This window comes from Ciconia boyciana, chromosome 1, assembly GCF_034638445.1.
Source record: "Ciconia boyciana chromosome 1, ASM3463844v1, whole genome shotgun sequence".
In the NCBI taxonomy this organism is placed as follows: Eukaryota; Metazoa; Chordata; class Aves; order Ciconiiformes; family Ciconiidae; genus Ciconia; species Ciconia boyciana.
The window spans coordinates 22,958,827-22,978,379 of NC_132934.1; the positions used below are offsets into that span (position 1 = coordinate 22,958,827).

Below are 19,553 nucleotides of genomic sequence, written 5' to 3' on the forward strand. Positions count from 1 at the left end.
TTGTATTTGTTTTTTATCAAGTCACCTTTACTAACTGTAAACAACCACCATGTCAAGTGCTGTTAACTAAAGATTCCTCTGATTTTGATTTTAACTTTTGTAGGACACTCTGAAGCCTAACTGGCTTGAGTTGTTTGGTAGAAACAAAGCCTGGGTATTGTCTTTGCTACACCAAGTGCATTGTTCTAATTAAATAGCTGAAGGAAATTGGGAACAAGGAAAGCTTTTCTAAGTGTCTTAAAGCATTGTTTACACCAGGGTTAATTAAGATAACCAGTGGTTGTGTATATCAGAGTATGTAACCGAAATCAAAGATGACAAATTAAAGTTTCTGGATTGTTTTTTTCTATACTCCGTGTTTGAAAATACCCATCTTTGCTCTGTGTGTGGAGTTGCCTGGCACACTTGCAAGAAAGTTAACAGAATTGCTGAGGTCAACCACAGGGTGGCAGAATGAACTAATCTGAAAACAGCCCTGTTTTGGGTTCATGTTATTTAATTCTAGGCTTGGACACTTCACTCATGTGATTCTGGATGAGGCAGGGCAAGCAAGTGAACCAGAGAGCCTGATTCCTCTTGGGTTGATTTCTGAAGCTAATGGACAGGTAGTTCTCTTAGCATCATTTACTGAAAGGAAAAAAGTTTTGGTTTACTGTTATTTTTTTTGAATTATGTAGAATGCAAGCAGCCATTTCCTGGTAATGAGTATGGAATTCTGAGTACTTGTAATAAATCTTACTCATTCACAATATCCATTTCCCACACTTAAATGAGTTGCTTTACATCCAAAACAAGTCTATATTGGTAGGACAGGATTCACTGTGGAAGATGTCAAAATAAAAATATGCTTTCTTAGTTTAAGACAACAGCGTACTTCTGTCGTGGGCCTAACCCTTCTTCGCAAACAGATTAGATGTTTGGAGGAAAGTAGAATACTTGATATAAATTGACCTTTGAATTCTGAAGTACATATGTTGTTATTGAAACTACATTTTTAATAACTGTTTTGATACAAGATGGATTTTTTTTAATTGCATGTACAGATAGTTCTCGTTGGAGATCCAAAGCAGTTAGGGCCAGTAATAAAATCTAAAATTGCACTGACTTTTGGATTAAATATGTCCTTGCTGGAAAGACTGACATCAAGAGAGCTATATCTGAGAGATGAGGATGCTTTTAGTGCCTGTGGAGCATATAATCCTTTGTTGGTGAGTAAAACTACAATTTTAATTTTTTTTCATCCAAATCAAAAGAAGGAGAAACTGTGGTTCCTGCTCTTTCCTTACCACCTTTTTGCTCCCTGATGCTTAGTGATAAGTCTAGCTTGAGCATTAGTTCTCTAGGAAAGTCTGACTACTTTGAATATTTACTCTCAATAGCAAGGATGCTGAGTCCTCCAGTGTGTTAAAACCCTTCTTTGAAGGGGTTCTCTATTCTTAAGCAGAATAAGTCAAATATGGTGCACAAAGCAGAATTGTAAATAACAGCTTAAAATTCCTTTCCATCTCCATTGTCCACATTTACCATAACTTCATAACTTAATTTTCCACAAATGAACAAATACAACTTCTACTTTTAACATAAAAAGACAAAAAAAGCCTCCTCTTTAAACATAAAGATTAACTTTGCAAACATCATGTTTCAGGAAGGGAAAAAACTAACTGTTCTTGTTTCTTTATCACCTCTTCCTCTGAAGGATAGGTAGCTTCCCCAAACTCTTGTATGGTAAAGTACCTAAAGTCTATGTTAAATGGCAGAGGTAGCATAGTACAGAAACAAGCACAGATGTCTCAGCTGCTTTAAATTATTGTCTGAACCTGAAATATAAGGCTAAAGTTAAACTTACTAAGATGCCTTCCCATTCTTATGATGATACACTTTGAAGAATTAAACTGAGAGTAAAAGATGACTAGGTGACCATGTAAGCAGAGGAGGGAGGAACTCTGATGGCAGACTTAAGGGGGAAAGCGGGGGTGTTTGGCCCTAGGTTTTAAGTTGGGTTCAGCCTACTGAAAAACCTGTCACGCGTCCTCCTAACATCTGTTACGACAAACTTTCCTTGTTGTGTTCCTTATACAATGCTTAAGAAGTGGCATAGTGAGAGAGCAGGAAGTGTGAGGGCTGTAAGGATACCATTGGACTACAGCATCATATGTTAGTCTTTTTACAGGACTCTTTTTTTTTTTTTTAACCTGGTTATTACTGACTGGAATGCTTCCTTAAGGCCATTCTTTCATTTAAAAACAAATACATTTCTGGTTTCTAAGGCCAGCTTCTATCAGCTGTTCTGATGCTCCCTTTCTGCCTGTCAAGACTTCCTCAGAAAAGCAGGTTACATCCATGGAAACCCCATTAAAAGAATCTGACTCTCTTAAAAAAAGAGAATGTGCCTATAGATCAAATGTTGTAAGAAACTGGATAGCGACCAATTCATCTATCACAGACATTCAGTTCTCCCCCGCCCTTGGAGGTGAAAGAGATGGTCCTTCAAAAAACCCTGCTTTTATTTAGTATTTACTTATAGAAGATCGCACCTGCAGTTTTTACCTTTAATACAGTGCTTCGGCAGATTAGAAAAGCTAAATGCTAGAGGATGGTAAGGTAGTGTCTGCTTAGGAGCTGTGTAATGTGAAGTCTGAATAATTATCCGTTTCAGTTACGGATTTTGGTTTTTGTCTTTGCAGATCACAAAACTCGTAAAGAACTACAGGTCACATTCTGCATTGCTTGCCTTGCCATCTAAATTGTTTTATCATAAGGAGCTAGAAGTTTGTGCAGACGCTTCAGTAGTAACTTCTTTGTTGCATTGGAGGAAATTGCCCAGGAAGGGATTTCCATTAATTTTTCATGGAATAAGGGTACGTAAAATGTTAATGTAGTGAAAGGATGAATGAGGCCTGATAGAAGTTTGCTGATGTTGTAGATGAGTTTTCTTTAGAATGAATTCTAGAAATGATATGAAAAAATAATAAACTTTCTTTTGCAAGTAACGTGACTTCCTGACCATCTGGTTTTAGAAACAGCTACTGAAGTCAAATGTTCGCTAAGAACTTGAGCGGCTGCCCATTGAAGTGTATTGTGGAGACATTTTGATACAGATTTAAATTTGTAGCAGATTGACCAAGATGGAGCTACAGTCAGCTGCCTTTAGATTGCTTTTGATGACAGCTTGCTACATTAGAATTAATACAGGCCTCTAAAACTAGAGGATTATTAAGGCTTAAGTAGCCAGGGGAAAAAACAGGACTTCAGAAAAAATTTTTCTTTAGTCTTCCAAGAAGTTAGGAAAAAGTGGTAATATCTACTGATTAGAGAGGCTTGAATTCTTCTACTTTGCACAAAAGCAAGATGCCAATTTGCTAACACATTTTATTCTGAGTTGAGATTTAACTGCTTTGTTGCACGCTTGAAGTACTGTTGTCATAAATTCTCCAGCTTAAAAAAACAATATAAAATGTTAGGTGATGTTTGTTCCTTGGAAAGCATGTATAGCAAAGAAGAGAAAGTGCATACAACATTACATATTTTTTTATTTATTTAGGATGTATAAATATATATTCATTATTTTTTATTATATAATATTCATTATATTTATATATTAATTATATGACTTATCAAATATACTATATATTCATTCTATGACTATTAATAAATATATAGTCAACTTCTGCACCTGGTCTTCATTGTTATGTTTCTCTTCCCCTAATACAGGGCAGTGACACACGTGAAGGTCACAGTCCTTCATGGTTTAATCCAACTGAAGCAGTTCAAGTAATGCAGTATTGCTGCCACCTTGCTAAAAATGAAAATGCTGCAGTGTCAGTGACTGATATTGGAGTGATTACACCATATCGTAAACAGGTATAACTGATATATAAGAACTTCAAAGTTGCTGAATTTCATCTTGTGGTTTTACATTGTGGCTGTGGTTTGTTAAAGCAGGGAGGCATATCTCAAAACTTCAGTGTTGTGTGTTGTATTACACAGTGTATTATCAATCATTAATGATGTTTCCATTGAAATCTAAACCTAGAGAAAGACAGCAGTAATGGCGTTCTACTTTGTTGTTTTAAGAATTGGGAAATTATTAAGGAGAGATCTGCTTGCAGTTTTGGAGATAGAAGCAGATTTTTCAGTTGTTGGAAATAAAGAGTGCAAGTCAAGAACTTATTATCCAACAGCTGGAACAGCAATCTGATTCTGTCACTCTCTGCACTGAGGACTGGAACAAAAGGGAAATGCAGTGAAGCAGGTGGCATGTCACCTTGTTATGGCTTTGAGAAAGCTAGAGGAATTGGGACTTCTTAGCTGTCCTGTAGTCAGACTTGAAGTTTGTGCTGCTATTTAAAGCTGTAGAGAATGTTGAATGTCAACTTCAAATGCTGTGTTTTATTTTTAAAACTATTTGTATTCAAGTCTGTTAAGTATGTGATGCCTGGTTTCATTTTAAAAAGAAGATTAAATCTCCTTTTGTTTCCAGAGGATGCTCTGGACAGTGTGCATATTGTTTTTCTTGGTGTTCACATCTCAGTATTCATGGCCTCGCATGTGTGGGTTCGGGGAAACACTGTGAAGTGTGTGGAAAAGACCAACCCCTTTTGAAGAAATCTCACTTGCAAATTAGAGCTCTGCCTGTACTGATCCTACTGGTCAGGTGTATGCACCTGCCTATGTTTATAGTTACTAATTATTTTTCAAATATTTATATATAGTATTGATGTGACTGAACCTCTTATACTCCCTAAAACATTTCACATCATTTGATATGATTATGTCCTTCATCTGCCTATGATGCAAGACATATAATAGTAATGTCTGCTTCAAGAAAGTCACCTTGTATTGCAGGAACGCTGATTAGAAAGTAGTCATTGACTATAATCCTCAGCTTAGCCAGGCATGATTTCTTGGTAAATTTCTTGGAGTGCTTAAGGTATAGTCTCCAAGCAGCTTTTAGCAGATGGTAATATACTGATCCCACACATACCAGCATTCCAGTGCATGAGACTCCTTGTTCTCTTTCTCTTTTTGGGAGGGTACTTAAGGTCACATCTCGCCTCTGTCTTTCACCCTGCATGATGCAGCTGGCAAGCAAAGGTGGAATCTGTGCACAGTCTTCTTGAGGGGCTGAGGGAAACTGCTTGCCCTACCACATCTGGGGAAGCATGGTTTTGGATATAATGCACATTGGAAGAAGAGGGTTTATGGATCTAAGTTGTTCTTCTCATTAAAATCTGCATTATTAAAAATCTGTTGATTTCTGTTTAAATGATGGTAGCGAGTACTTCGTCTAAGCTGTGTAATAAGTGTGATACTTCTCAGGAAAAGTTACTGTTTTATTTTTAAAACCTGACTAGTGGATGATGGCTAAGCTAGGCGTAGGCATTCCCTGTGACATATCTATGTTAAATCACATACTTGTAGATATAGTATGTTTTCAGTTTTGAAGTAATCCACTCTCAAATGTAAAAATTCCTTAACACTTTTTTTGGTAGGTGGAAAAGATTAGATTTCTTCTGAGAAGTATTGATTTGGCAGACATTAAAGTTGGCACAGTAGAAGAGTTTCAAGGGCAGGAGTACATGGTTATCATCTTATCAACAGTATGTATATTTGTTGTGGTCCTGTGGAGAGTTTTTGTATGTGTCTAATTTTCTGTGTCCTTTTTGATATAGGGCCTTTAAAAATAAAAAATAAAAATTTTAAACCTCTATTTTTATCAGTCTGTCACAGTATTTGAAAACAGAGCTTATTTTTAAGTGCAGGGAAAAACAGTACAGTATCTGATTTTGTGGTAAACCTTAAACCTTTGTAGATACTCATGCTGAATTTATTTTAGAGTTTCATGTGGATAATGTACCTTTCACTTAAGTGTGTCTAGGGAGAATGGAAACTGGATGCATTATAAATACTAGAGAGACAACTGTGTAAATCATAGTATTAAAAAGTAATTGCTATTTGACTTCTAAAGCTGATGTGGGTTCTTACATTCTTTTTCACCTTCAGTTTGAGAATTGTCACTTAATGGTATACAGCTGATGACTTCCCAGACACCAATGCTGACTGCGCCTAGAAGTGGAATACCCTTTATCACAATTTATTTATTTTGCATTGGTAGGAAAGCACTTCATAGTCTTTCATGATCATCTTGATGGTGCGCTTTTAAGTGCTGTGCTGGTTGTATTATAGGGATGTTGGTGTAGGTCTTTTCTAGGTGCTAGCTTTTTGAATCTGAAGCTATCAAATGGCTTGAAGAAAGGGTCGGGGGGTCAGGAATTCTATGCTATGTTTCTACTTCAGCACTACACTAGTCACAGGCCATCATTTTAACAGTACATCACCCCCTTGATTCAGAGTTGGTTTTGGTTGACTACATCTATGTAAATGTGAAGGTATAGGGGCATAAACTGCATCACTAGAGATCTTTAGATAACCATGAAAATGCAGAGGTATTTAGTTTCACTCTTTGCAACAAACAGGTCTTTCAGAAAAGTGCTGACAAAAGGGAGCGTTCAGAAAATGTGGGAAGATGCACGTGTTTGGGAAGAGCAATAGGACAAGAGGAAATGGCCTCAAGTTGCGCCAGGGCAGGTTTAGATTGGATATTAGGAAAAATTTATTCACTGAAAGGGTTGTCAAGCATCGGAACAGGCTGCCCAGGGAAGTGGTTGAGTCACCATCCCTGGAAGTATTTAAAAGACATGTAGATGTGGTGCTTAGGGACATGGTTTAGTGGTGGACTTGGCAGTGCTAGGTTAACGGTTGGACTTGATGATCTTAAAGGTCTTTTCCAACCTAAACAATTCTATGATGTTTGTGGATTTGTGTTGAGCCCATCCTTTGCATTTGACAAAGGGGGAAGAGAGGATTGTGTCACAGAGTACTGGGAGGGAGTTGCTGATGTTTGGAAGCTGGCAGCCCTTGTCTCTCGCCTTCTTTTGCAAACTTGATGATCAATATGCTTCAGCAGATGTCTCTCTTTCTGAAATATCTCAGTGCATGTTATCTGCAGATGACAAAGATGTAGTCATAGTTTTCAGGCAGTTGACTAGAGTGTGGAAATCCTGTCTGTAGCAGCTGAGACATCAGGCTTTGGAAGACTGAGGCTGAGCTGAGGTTAGATGCAGGGGTATGTCAGTTCCCTCTTTCTAAATGCTAGATATTACTCCAGTGCATGCACATATCCCTGGTATTTGAATTTACATGAAAGCCCCGTAAAGGGAGAAACTACAGCAGCTTCTTTATGTCCTACTTTTCTGCCCTTTGTCTTCTCAGGCATGTAAGATTGTTGGCTGGGGCTCTTGACAGGAGACTTTTCTTTGTGCTTCTAAGGAGAAATCAATGTGGAGTCAAAGTCTAAGCAGCAACTCATACATCAGCTAATTGCTACTGAGGCTTTTTGCAGGCAGCTTCTTGCTACCAGGATATGCGATATCAATCCTTTATGTTCTGAGACAACGTCCATGAAATGTGCACTGCTGTAGGCACGCTGAACTCCTGGACAGAAGTAAAAATCTGTGCTGGATCAATGGAAAAGACAGTTGGGAAGCTTTAGAGAAAGGCTAGCTTAATACTTTGAACATCAGCAAGTGGTACCACTTCAGTGTACATGATTGTGTTTGAGGGTTTAGACTTTCTTTTGGTGAGCATTATGGGCCCTACATAGCAGTATTTCTACAGTGTGGAATTCAATTCAGAATACAAAAGAAGTCTGCATATGCTTGCTTTTTTTTTTTTCAAAATGGTAATGTGGTTTTGATGCAGTAAGTCTCTAAGTAAATAAAAGACTTAAGTGTTTGCAACATGGAGTTGTTGAGGTGTTTGTGACCTGGGATCCCTCATGGCTGTTCAAGAATGTACAGTACCTGCAGAGCCTGTATAAGTCTGAGTAATAGCATATAAGGCAAACTGACCAAAGGAGGAAGTACGGACCAGGAATGTGTAGCTGAAGGTATGACCAGTACTGGACTACTTTTAACAGGAGTACATAGGATTTCCAGGAGAGAGGAGGATAAAACACCTATGTAAACAATCAAAGCACTGGAAGGCAGGGTGAATGCATGGGTGGAGGAACAGTTGGGTTTTGGGGGTTCTTCTGTGGCTTGGGGGAAGAGTTTGTGGGATCTTGCTTGTTTTTTTTCCTGGGGGCAGTGGTACTACGCTTACTTTCTTTGTTCTGTGTCATACCATAGCTTTTCAGTCCAGCATTGTATCTCTCTTAAAGTAGTTCTAGGTATGTACTATGCTCGTATTTATAAGAACTCATTATTTAGGTCATGAACATTTTTCTTTTATCAAAGTTGGGTTCAAATATAGATGAAACAGAGGTGAAAATTTAATGAGCAATAGTTGTAGCGCACTAGTTGCTTTGGCCGTTTTTTCTAAGCTAAGTCAAAGCACACTGAGACTATTGAAGAAGGCTTGCAGAAAGACACACTGTGAATTGTCATTCAACTGTAGGAATTAGAATACCAGCAGCTCTAGCGTTTCTTCTACTGAAAAGGTACAATCACTGGTTTTTAGGAAGCAGTTTTCATATCTTGTGTGGATATTACAGTGGATAGTCCTGATGCTAAAATAAAACTAATACACCATTCTCTTGAAATTGCTGAACTTGCATTAGCAGCCTGTTGGAGGATAGACCTTCTGTGGGAAAGCCAGTGGTGGGAAATAGCTAGCTGAAATTTGGATTATGAAGTTAACTTGTGCATTGCTGACACTGAGCTGTGGATTGCTGCAGTAAGCAAATATGATGTTAAAGTTACACTATGGCTAGGTAAGTTGCTTTCTCATTATTCTATTTCTAAAATTATCCATAATTAATTTTAGGTGCGATCTCATGAAGGCTTATTTGGTGATGACAAATACTGTTTGGGCTTTCTCTCTAACCCAAAGAGATTTAATGTAGCAATTACTAGAGCAAAAGCTTTGCTGATTGTCGTGGGAAATCCTCATGTTCTTGTGAAAGTAAGTTTTGGTTTTATATCTTTGAATTGCATGTGGTATTTGCCACAGTAAATTAATGATTTGGGGGGTTAATCTGATGTAAGGGAACATCAGCTTATGTTAAGAATTGGTATGCTGTCCTCAGTCTGCATTTGGGAATATCTGAACTCCATAGTCCTGTAAGTATGGACAGTTCAGGCACCCATACAGTAGACTTCCAAGCACAAAGGAAACTGTAATGCTGATCTGTGCATACAGGCTCCTACCTCCTGTCTCTATGTCTCAATGCACAGATCAGCATTACATAGACCTCATGTGTGTACCTCATATTACATGAGTGTACATAGACCTCATAGACAACATAGACCTCAATGCTGAAGTTCTCCAGCCTGCAAGTCCAGTAAGCATGTTCTGAATAACCTTATGCAATCAGATTCTTAACAAAATGCAGTTGCTTTGCTTTTTAAATGGAGGGTGGTAGAAGTGATTGTTCCCAATTAACATAACAGCCTGCCAGGGAGGTGGTCTCCTTTTGAACCCATGCATGCTCTTTCCATAGGAAGCAGGTGAGCTTTTCTCAATATCTGATGAGATGTTATGTCTGACTTCCCGGCTAAGAAGGAAAGCTGTATTCCAGAAATGGTCTGAATAGAAAGTTTAGTCTCCCCACACCTATATGCAGCAAATGGAATTTATAGCATCTATATGTATCTTCTTTCTGTGTTACACCATGCTTGTACCATTTGTAGAGTTCTGTCTCTGGAAAAGGTCCTATTAAATCTCCTGCATTCATGTGCCATGTTAATTTGTTTGAAAAGTCACTTCACAGAGCAGCATGATTTAAATTAAACATTAATCTTCTCTTGTAGGATCCCTGTTTTTGTGCACTGTTAGAATACAGTTTAATGAATAGAGTTTATGTAGGTTGTGACCTGCCTTCGGAGCTGGAATGCCTGCAGAAGTGAGTGTCTGCTCTTACTTTAACCTTGCTAGATATGGATCAGTTTACAATATTTTTAAAGCTAGTACCATTTGAAAGACTGATAAAAACAACCTGTGATATCATAGTAGGATTCGATTTTGCATTAAGTACTGTAAACATAACATGTAATCTAACCATATTTTCTCCCACTCCATAAGAAGAGTCCGAGCATTAAATATTAAATAAGAATTGTTGTTGACTTTGGTATTTTACGTATCCCCAAATGATGCATTATGTATTTGATGACCATAAGGATTTGGGGGTTGGGAGGGCGCAAGGGAAATGTTTAAGGTGACTTTACTGTAACTAAAGAAATTTGCTTGAAGAATGATTTAAACATGTCCCTTCTAGTAACGTGTAATATGCTGTTAAATGGGTATTATCTACTAAATGAAACTCCTTTTTTTAATCAAAATTGTTGTTCATGGAAAGGTAAGCAAAATTTTTGTCTTATTCCCTTTAATTGACAGGTCTGACTAGTTTTTCAGTGTTCAAGATGCATTCAGTCCTCATCTGTTATGAAACTAAGAATACTTAACAGAAATTCAGTCCTGAGCAAATCCAGCACCTTTTGTCCTCGGGAAAAGGCACATGTTCTGAAACGGTTGGAAGTTTCTCCAAACAAGATTTTTAATACTTTTTTTTTAAGGTGAAAAAGTTGAAATTTAACAGTATAAAATAGTAGTGGCAACTTACTTGCTTTTCTGTTTAAAATGTATATGACACCATGCCTCTGCATAGAACAGTATGCCTGAATCTATAACAGTATGCCTGAATCCTCCAAGCTTCAGAAGAAAAATATTGATGAACTCTTACGTTGCTTCTCCTTATTCTACAATTTTTTCAGATTCTCAATTTTCTCAGACTTTTGTAGTGCCTCCTAAAACTGGACAGTCCCAAGAACATATATGTGTCTTGTAATTTTGTTATGGGAGTGCTACAGTAATATATCCACGATGTGAACTGGAATGATACATTAATATCTCCACTTGACTGATGTTGAATATCTTAAGCCAAGCATGCTTAAAAACCCTACTTCCAGTTTGTTTTGTATATACAGCAGAGATCACACAGGATTTTCTTGGTTTTCCACTGTAGTCCAGCTATCTGCTGTGGTGTATGTCAGAACAATGCCTCAAATGGTGGGTTAAAAAAAAAAAGGAAAAAGAAAATAGAAAATTAAAACCATGCTTTGTGTTTCTACAGATATACTGTAAAATAAAGTATCTTGTTTTATTTTGACAAAACTTAAAATAACTGATGGGTTAGTAGTATTCCTGCTATCAGCTTCATTGAGCACTGTGCTGTCCCCTTAAACAGTGTTTTTCTTTTTCTTGTCCTCTCCTTGGTGATTAAGTTTTGCCACACAACACTTCAGGAATAGTTAGACAACCACCCCCTGTGTTTAGGATGATGGCTTTTTGTAACAGACAGAACTATTTTGGATAGGACTATAGCCTACAGAGAAACAAATGGAGGGGAAAAAAAAGATAGCAAGCTTTTGCTTGCTTGTTTACAGTCCACTCATATCACTTCCATTCCTCGTATGCACTGTACTTCTTTCCTCTGCAATGCACAATATGTAGATACTGCAACTTATAAGATGGCAAACATGGTAAAACATCAAAGCCAGACACTACGTAAGGGTACACTGTACTGTGACACATAGTGTGGAGAACCTGGAATTACCTCTCACCCAAACTACACTGTGTGAGTGTATCTGGTCTGAGTCACAGCTGTCTTTGAGCAGCACTCTAGACTACTCAGCCCAGCGTCCTTGGTATGGTATTATGCTGCTTAAATTGCTTTCACTTACGACAGGCCAGAAGAGATGGTTTGTGTTGTTGCAGTATGATGCTGAAAATACGAGCATCGATCATGCCATGCCAATATTCTGCATCAAACTCAGGAAGCTGTCCTACTTGTTGCCTATTGAAAGACCTCTTGCTTCAGGATTGTGTTATGATGTACTGCATCTTGCAAACCACTGTTTAGACCTACCGCTGCTTAGACTTATTGCCAACCTTGTTCTTTGTCAGTGTGCTCATGCTCTTCAGAGAGCAGTGAAGAGATTGTAATGGAGGTAGATGAGGCTTACTTTATTGCAAGATATAATCCAGAACTTCTGATTAGTATTTCCATGACCTCTGCCTAGCAAAGTAGCAGAGGATTGATTATATTGTGATAGTTTAGCTACAAGTTAATAATCTTTTAACTGTAATAGTTTGTATGTTGACATCAGTTTCTACAAAGATAAAAAAAACCTACCTACTTATTTTTGAACATTGTGCTTTTATTACTCAGCAAAAGTCAAATGATAAACACCTATTATCATACGTGGTGTTTATTCTTCTAGAAGAGTTCTTGGTTTAAAGGGCAAGTACACATTTTTGAGGGAAGAAAAAAAAATCTTTCATTTAACAACTACATTTTGCTGGTGGAGGAACTCATATACTCTTTTCACTGATAAATGTTCTTACTGTAATTTATACTGTCCACAACTAAAATGTGGAAATGTTTTCCCCGAGTTACTAAGAATAGCCTCTGATAGTCTTAAAAAGTGCTTCCAGAGAAGTGCTTATGCCTCATTGAGATGGCTGCACAAAGCAAGCTTGCACTGTCTTTATGTTGAAGAATGGGGAGAAGGGGGATTTCTGTTCCTGCTTCTATTATTATGCATTTAAAACGACATTTTTTTCTTACCCTTTCACCTCATGCTGTGTGCTGCTGCTTATTAATGACTGAGAAGCTGTACTGTGTGATATAAAACAACTTCGTCTTCCTCCTTCTCTTGCATTGTTTCTCATCTCTTTCTGCCTACCCAGCTGCTACTGAAAACCTTGTTTGAAGAGAGACCTATCCATCAGAATTGTACGGGATTAAACAGTGTTTGCAACTTTAGAACAGTTTCTTCTGGCAGCTTGATGTGCAGGCAGAGCTGGCTGTTCCAGAGGTGTTAGCTTCAACATTCTCGTCATCTCTTTCATGAAGACATATGGCCTGATGAGCTGGAATGAGGAAAAGGGGAGAAAACAGTTTGAGTTCTTGCTATTGGTTAAAATCATCTTTCATTTTTACTGTGACAAAAATTTACATAAATTTCTTTTGGGATATGTGGAAAAAAATAAGGATCAGCCACTGCATGCAAAAGTAGCAATGACAAAGTCAGTTTAGAGTCAGTCTCTCTCTTAGAGACAGTCGAACTAAGTCTTACTTTGCATGAAAACCATGTTCCAGTTATTTAGTTCTGTTTACAGGAACAGCCCTTTCCCAAAAAAAAGGGGGGGGGGAACACACACCACCTCTTTGTCATGGTTGTTTCTGATTATTTATTTCTTGCCTTTCTAAGAAATTACAAAAGCCAGACCGAGGGCTTCCACCATGTCTTGAGGAGCATGTCAGAGGTACATCAAGTCACAGAACACAGGAGCACTATTAGAAATTTCTCTCTTTCCCCGCTTCCCTCCAAATATTGTATTAGATGTTGTGGGCTTAAGAAAAGCAAGAGACTGAGAAACAGGTAGGCTGTAAAGCAGACAATTTCTGAGCCATTTAACATAAGCAGTTAAGAGGTGAAACTTAAAAAATACCTTTTGAAAGACCAGTCAAGCCATTGGACAACCCCAGCGGTTTCCTCGCCAAAATCAAAGCATGTAGTACTCAACTGCACACTGAACAGGTTCTTGTTTTCTCAGTATGTTTCAAACAGTAGTGAAGGTTGTAGTGGTCTCAACCTTACAGTGGTCCCAACAGCTGAATTCTGTGCTGTGGCAGCAAGAGTTCCCTCAATGAATGTGTTTTGCTTTTTGAAAGAAGTACCTTAACTTGTAGGTGGCTGCATTTAGATCACAAGTAAAAGAAAAAGTATGCATTTCTAATAGTATTTTAGAATATGAAGGCTTTATTAGAGTGGCAGTCCCTCATTTTGCTTGCTTATTATAGTCTTCCACTGACTATTTTTAATGTTTTTAAGTTTCCCCTTAAATTGCTGCTGTTCATCTGTCCATGCTGGTGCGGTATAGGTCAGGTCACACTGAATCACTGATAGATGCAGGAGTTGCTGGGCAAGTATTTTTGTATGTTTCATTTGTTATTTCTGCTAGTTCCGCATTTTTTTCATAACAGCTGTTTAACTGCGTTTTATCTAATAAAAGTTATATCCCTACCAACTACATAGCAACGTTTTGAAGATCAAACAGTGGGCCTCTGACACGAGCCTAGTTATTCAAGTCATACCAGCTCAGTAGTCCAAGACGCATGCATGACTGGATGCTGCCCAGTGCCATGCTGATCAGGCTTCACAGATAATGCTGTGTGTATTTTTCCAGATAACGGGGGGTGGGAGCCCTGTTAATTCTATCCTTCATTCTTCTGACAAATAGTCAGTCTACACCTGAAGGGAAAAAAAAAAAATTGAGGCTGGTAGTTGCAACCTGTATTCAACATCTTGTGTGATCGTGTTGTTTCCATAGGGCCCATTATCCCAGTAAGGATATTAGATCAGTGGGGCAAGAAATGGAATTCAGCGTTTGCAGGCAACTGCAGCCCCTATTAACTGTCTTCTGCAACCTTGATTTGACAATGTTACGAAAGTTTAATAGACTTTTCTCCTTCAAATAAAATAGCTTCAAGGTGTCAAGGAGTATTGTGCTGCACATCTTGGAGCTCAGATACCAGAATAATAAGTATTCTAAATCTTAATAAGAAACAGACTCTTTTAAAAAGCAGTATTGGTTTTTTGCAACTAACAAAAGAGAACATCAGCATTCATTCACTGATTCAGAAACAATTTATTTGTCTCAGTTTTGCCAGGCTTGTTAAAATTTACATACTCTGATTATTTAAACAATTGGCTTTTTTTTTTTTTTTTAATAGTAATGGTAAGGAAAATGCAATACGCCTCTAAGCTGTGGGGAAGGGTGTTCTTCCAGCACATAGTGACAAGTGGGAGTGTAAAATAGTCCTTTTAAACTGCTTAAATTTCCTTACAGCTTTAAGTGTTGTTATGTCTCGGTATCTCTTTAAAGATATTTCAGTACTGACTTCTTGAGAACTGCGCTACAAGAGCAAAAGGAAACAGTTCCACTGCGGTATCTCCCAGAAGTACAGTAAGTGAGGAGATGCGCTACAGATGCGCTGTAGAAGGACAGAAGTCTAACTGCAGACCGTGGAATGAAGAACTGCATGTAAATAGAGGACAAAGTGCTGTTGAAATGTTAAATTTGGAAAGGCTTGGAATTTGTCTAAAAGGCACAAATGAATGGTTCTGGTCTATAACTAATAGTTCGTTTAAGGAATACTAATGTCAAGGAAGAAAAAAATTAGGAGCCAGAAGAGACTATAGGTAATGAAAGAATACAGTCAACAAAGGGAAAACGGGGAAACAATTTTTAGTTAAAAAAACCCACAACATACACACACACAAAACCAACCAAGTGAACAAAAACCCCCCACAAGAATTAGTCACTTTTCTAACCTTTACTTGTTTCTCTTCGATGCTCCTCGTATATGACTTCTCTTCTTCTCGCTGAACTGGAAGGTACAGATGGTGTGGAAGTGCTAGAACTGAACAGAAGATTCCCCTCTGTCATCTGGTGCATACACAGCTGGCAATGTAAATGCCTGAGAGTTGTGTTTCATCTAGAGTGTCTAGGCTATGACTCTGGAAGGTGGTTTGCTTCATCCTAAAATGTGTCTAGAATATGTGAATGAATCCCCGAAGGTGCCTGTCCCTCCTCACTGAGTGAAGAGAGAGCGCCTAGAAACTGAGACAAACTAAGTTCTGTGATGGGAACTAAGTTCTGTGTTAGGTGATGGGAAACCTGCCCTAGCTGCCTGTGTCATCTTTTCCTAGAAGCACAGGAAGCAGCTCTTCTCCTGCAAGTTAATGAAAAGCAGTGTAGCTGAGAGGGGATATGACAGTGTTTGGGAAAATTACATTACTGCAATTTTATTTCTCTTGCTGAGGAAGTAAAGGTTGCTGATGTAGAGGTGAACTGGTTTACATCTGTGGAATACAGTAGCACAAAATTAAATGCTTCAGTGATCACTAACTACTGAAAAGCTGCATTAGTAGAATAATTCTGAGTCGTGATGGCAGAGCTCAGTACATCCTGATGTGAGGAAGTATGTTAACATGAGGTGTTACAACTAGTCTCAAAAACAACAGTGATCACACGGAGAATAAAATAAGGCCTATTTAAGTACAGTCTTACTAGGTTTGTGAATAAATTTAAATTTACAAAAGCCTGGTGCCAAAAACCTATTTGGCTGCTTTTTTGTGAAAGGAAAGCTCTCCCTTAACATGCCTTTTAGTACAATGATGCTTAGCCGAAGTGTGTGTTTTCATAAGAGATCCCTCTATTCCCGATAATATCTCTGAAAAGCAACAAAATGTGTCCCTATATGAATACTAGGGAGATGATCCCAGTCACTGCCAACCTGGTGGGTGATCGCTATTGCAATATCTGAGTGTGTTTGGAGGGGTCACAGCAACCATGAGAGCAGCCCTGCTAGTGTAAGGGGCAAACGGGAAGCGGGGTTGTCCCTAATAGCGAGACTTCTTAAGCAGCCACATGTACCGTGTTGACCGTAAGACAAAAACACGCTCCAAAGGAAAAGCCCCAATGCTGCAACCTTTGCTATTTCAGGTGGTCCTCTTCAGCAGGGTGGCCCTGGGGCGAGGTGGGTGTCCCCCAGGCGATGGAGCGTGGCCGCGCTGCAGCCCACAGGACAGCCCGGCAGAGCAGCAGTTGCCTGAGCAAGGTGCAGTTACGGCTGCACTTAAGGATCTGCTCTCGGCACAGAGCGGGTGCGCCAGGCCATCCGGGGCAGAGCGGAGCAGCACCCATACAAATCCCCAGCAGCAGGAGGGGCAGAGGGGAGAAGCACAAAAATATGCATATTGTCAGCTCTTGGTAATTTGCTGAAAATATTTTTTGGGAAGTCAAGGGCATCGTGGTGGCTTCCATTCTGTTGCTAACAGCCATGCCCTGGGGCAATGAAGAGGATAAGACAGGGAAGGCAGAAGGGTAGTGAAAATTTCCTTTTTAGTTTTCCTTAAATTAATGAGCAAACAGCACAGATGGGATAAGTGAGGCAGAAGAAGAAATCCAGCATAAACATTCCCTGTAGAGTGCCTAAAATGAAGACATTCCTTATGTAGAACAGGACAGCAACCAAAAGGCATTTTCACCTTTATTGTTTGTTTTGGGGAGAGCTGTCCAGATCTTGCTATAGAAAAGGACAGTGACAGTAATTATCAGCCCTGTAACCCTCCAGATATGTATTTCCATCCTTGAAATAGCATGCTGGTTTTCATAGGTGCCGTACTTCTGCCACCGGCCCGGCAGCCTGTGCTGGAAGGGGCAGGTGCTGGTATGGGCAGAGCCAGTCAAGTTCAGCGCGTGCTGTACTGCCGTCATGCCAGCAGCTGATGCAATTCATTTGACCTGTCCAAATTTCCCTAGTCTTGAGGTTGTGCTGGAGTTGCCTGGCTTAAGACTCAATGTTTGTCAGATGTGGCGATTTTTAACTTCAGACCCAAAGAATTGCTAATAATAGGCTACTAAATAGCATGCAATTAACTTTCTCAGGGTGTTTATTAATTTTACTTGAGCCACCACCCATTTTTAAAAGCAACTTGTTTGCCAGTCTTCAGTCAGATTTCTTCAGTATAATACTATCAAGCTTTTATTTTAAGTGTGTTGTACTAGGTGCCGCTAAGTAAGTAATAAGTCATCCCAAATACATTCCAGGTGAACGTTACCGTTTCATTTGCACTGAAAATTGTAACTGTAATATTACCGCTTTGTACTTCGGCATGTCATGAAATTAAGTCTTAAAAATGATTGTGTGCTGTAAGCATATGTGGCCTTTATGGTAGTGCCCTGTACATGAACCTCATTTGTGTGTGGAGTCATTGCTACCGCCACAGAAAAATCGAGCAAAAGAAAATTTAAAGAACAGATTTTTTTTTTAAGTGACTCATTGCAGAAGTACACATGGAAAGAAACATTACCAAAAAAGCAGAATTAATTTTTACATAATTTATTAATAGTAGAAATAAATTCATTGCAGGCAGATTAATGCTGTCGTTTGTAAATTGGTATGTAATCTTTATCCAGATTAAACTTCAGATCTGCCTGGGATTGAAGTTAACAAGATTTGGTCTGGACTCAAAAGCCAATCTTTATTGTCCTGCTGCCTGCTTGTAGAGATATCCTAAAATAAAATAAGTTAACGCTGTTTCCTCAGCATAAGAAGTGTTAACAGTTCAAGATAGCTTTCCCTTCTGGTTTTCATTCTTACGTCCTAGTGTTTGCATCACCCTGTGTATAGCCAGGCAAAAGCAGAGTGCTACCTTTTGTCGTAACATGCTAAGGAAGAGCTAACACTTAATGAACAAGAATCAGCCTTGCATACACCATACCTGAAGATATGGTAGTGAACAGTCTGGTGACAGTGGTTGGAACTGCATGTTAATGTGGTCTCAAACATGTTCATTTTATAAATGATGTTTCAGACATTCAAAGAATCAGCTGGAAATCAACACTTACCTCACACAGTAGGTACATGTAAAAAATCTCTTGAAGACAATGAAGTGTTTTAAAAGTACATTCTCCTCTATTCTCTTCTGTTCAAGTGCATCAGTGCATCAAGTTATCCTTATTTCCTACAAAGTAAAATTATGTTTGAGATGCTGGAGCAACTGTGTTCCAAAAATGTCTATTTTAGTAATTCTTTATGCTCCTACTGTAAAAGGAATTAGCCATTTCCAGGTTTTTATAATGGGAGTTTTTGCATTGGACTTGTGGCTGTAAACCCGTAGCAAGCCATACCTTGTAATCCACAAGCCTGAGGTAGCAGGTACCTGTATTCAGACAAAATTACAAAGAAAATTTGCATCAGCAAGCCTTTGGCTGAATGACAAAACAACTGCTCAAGGGATTATCTGATGCAATCTGAAGATAGGGCCTAGACACAAAGAAGTAAATTCTCTCATGTGAGCCATGCCATTGAAATTCAGGCATTTTCCTAGACAGTGCTGAGCACTCCATGCTGAAGAATAATGTAATTTAAGCTTGTGAGTAACCTCATGGACTTCAGAGACTTTTTGAACATGTTTTGAGAAGCAACAGGAAACTCTAGATCTATTTATTTCAAAAGTCTCAACTTTTCCCCACATCTCCTTTTTGTGCAGTAGGCTAGGGCTGTATGCACAAAGCCTCATGTTTGAGGAAGACATTGACTCAGTGTCCTGAGTGTCTGAATGTAAATGTAGAGAACTAATGCTATGCTAAAAGTGTGAACAAACCCACAACTTGAATGCAGTCAGACCTGTGGGGCTGTCACTTTACTGTACTCATTTTAAAGATTGGGAAGAACTGGTTAAGAACATGAGAAATGAAATCATCCCAGTTTCCAGTTAAAGGTTATCCCAAACATTAAATGTTAAAAAATATCTGTGTACTGTTTGCATCTGGAAGGTCAAGTTCTTACTGAGCATTTTTGATGCTCTGAAAACCAACTGATTTAAGTAGTGCGGATACAGGCTCTGTGTAAGGACACCATCCACTCTACACTGGCTGCAAAGGAAGGAATTCCATTAAAAGCTTAGGAGGTGATA

At 38.7% G+C, this 19,553-nt stretch overlaps 1 protein-coding gene across 2 annotated transcripts in view; it reads left to right on the forward strand.

Annotated features, from left to right (window-relative positions):
- The window catches only part of MOV10L1 (Mov10 like RNA helicase 1), a 37,044-nt gene extending 27,136 nt beyond the window's left edge, over positions 1-9,908 (forward strand). For both annotated transcript variants that reach the window (XM_072868634.1, XM_072868724.1), the window contains exons 20-26: positions 506-605; positions 1,044-1,208; positions 2,685-2,858; positions 3,712-3,861; positions 5,493-5,600; positions 8,827-8,964; positions 9,813-9,908. In XM_072868634.1, coding sequence (XP_072724735.1) covers positions 506-605; positions 1,044-1,208; positions 2,685-2,858; positions 3,712-3,861; positions 5,493-5,600; positions 8,827-8,964; positions 9,813-9,908 — 931 coding nt within the window. The remainder of the gene's footprint in view (positions 1-505; positions 606-1,043; positions 1,209-2,684; positions 2,859-3,711; positions 3,862-5,492; positions 5,601-8,826; positions 8,965-9,812) is intronic.
- The last annotated feature ends 9,645 nt before the right edge of the window (positions 9,909-19,553 follow it).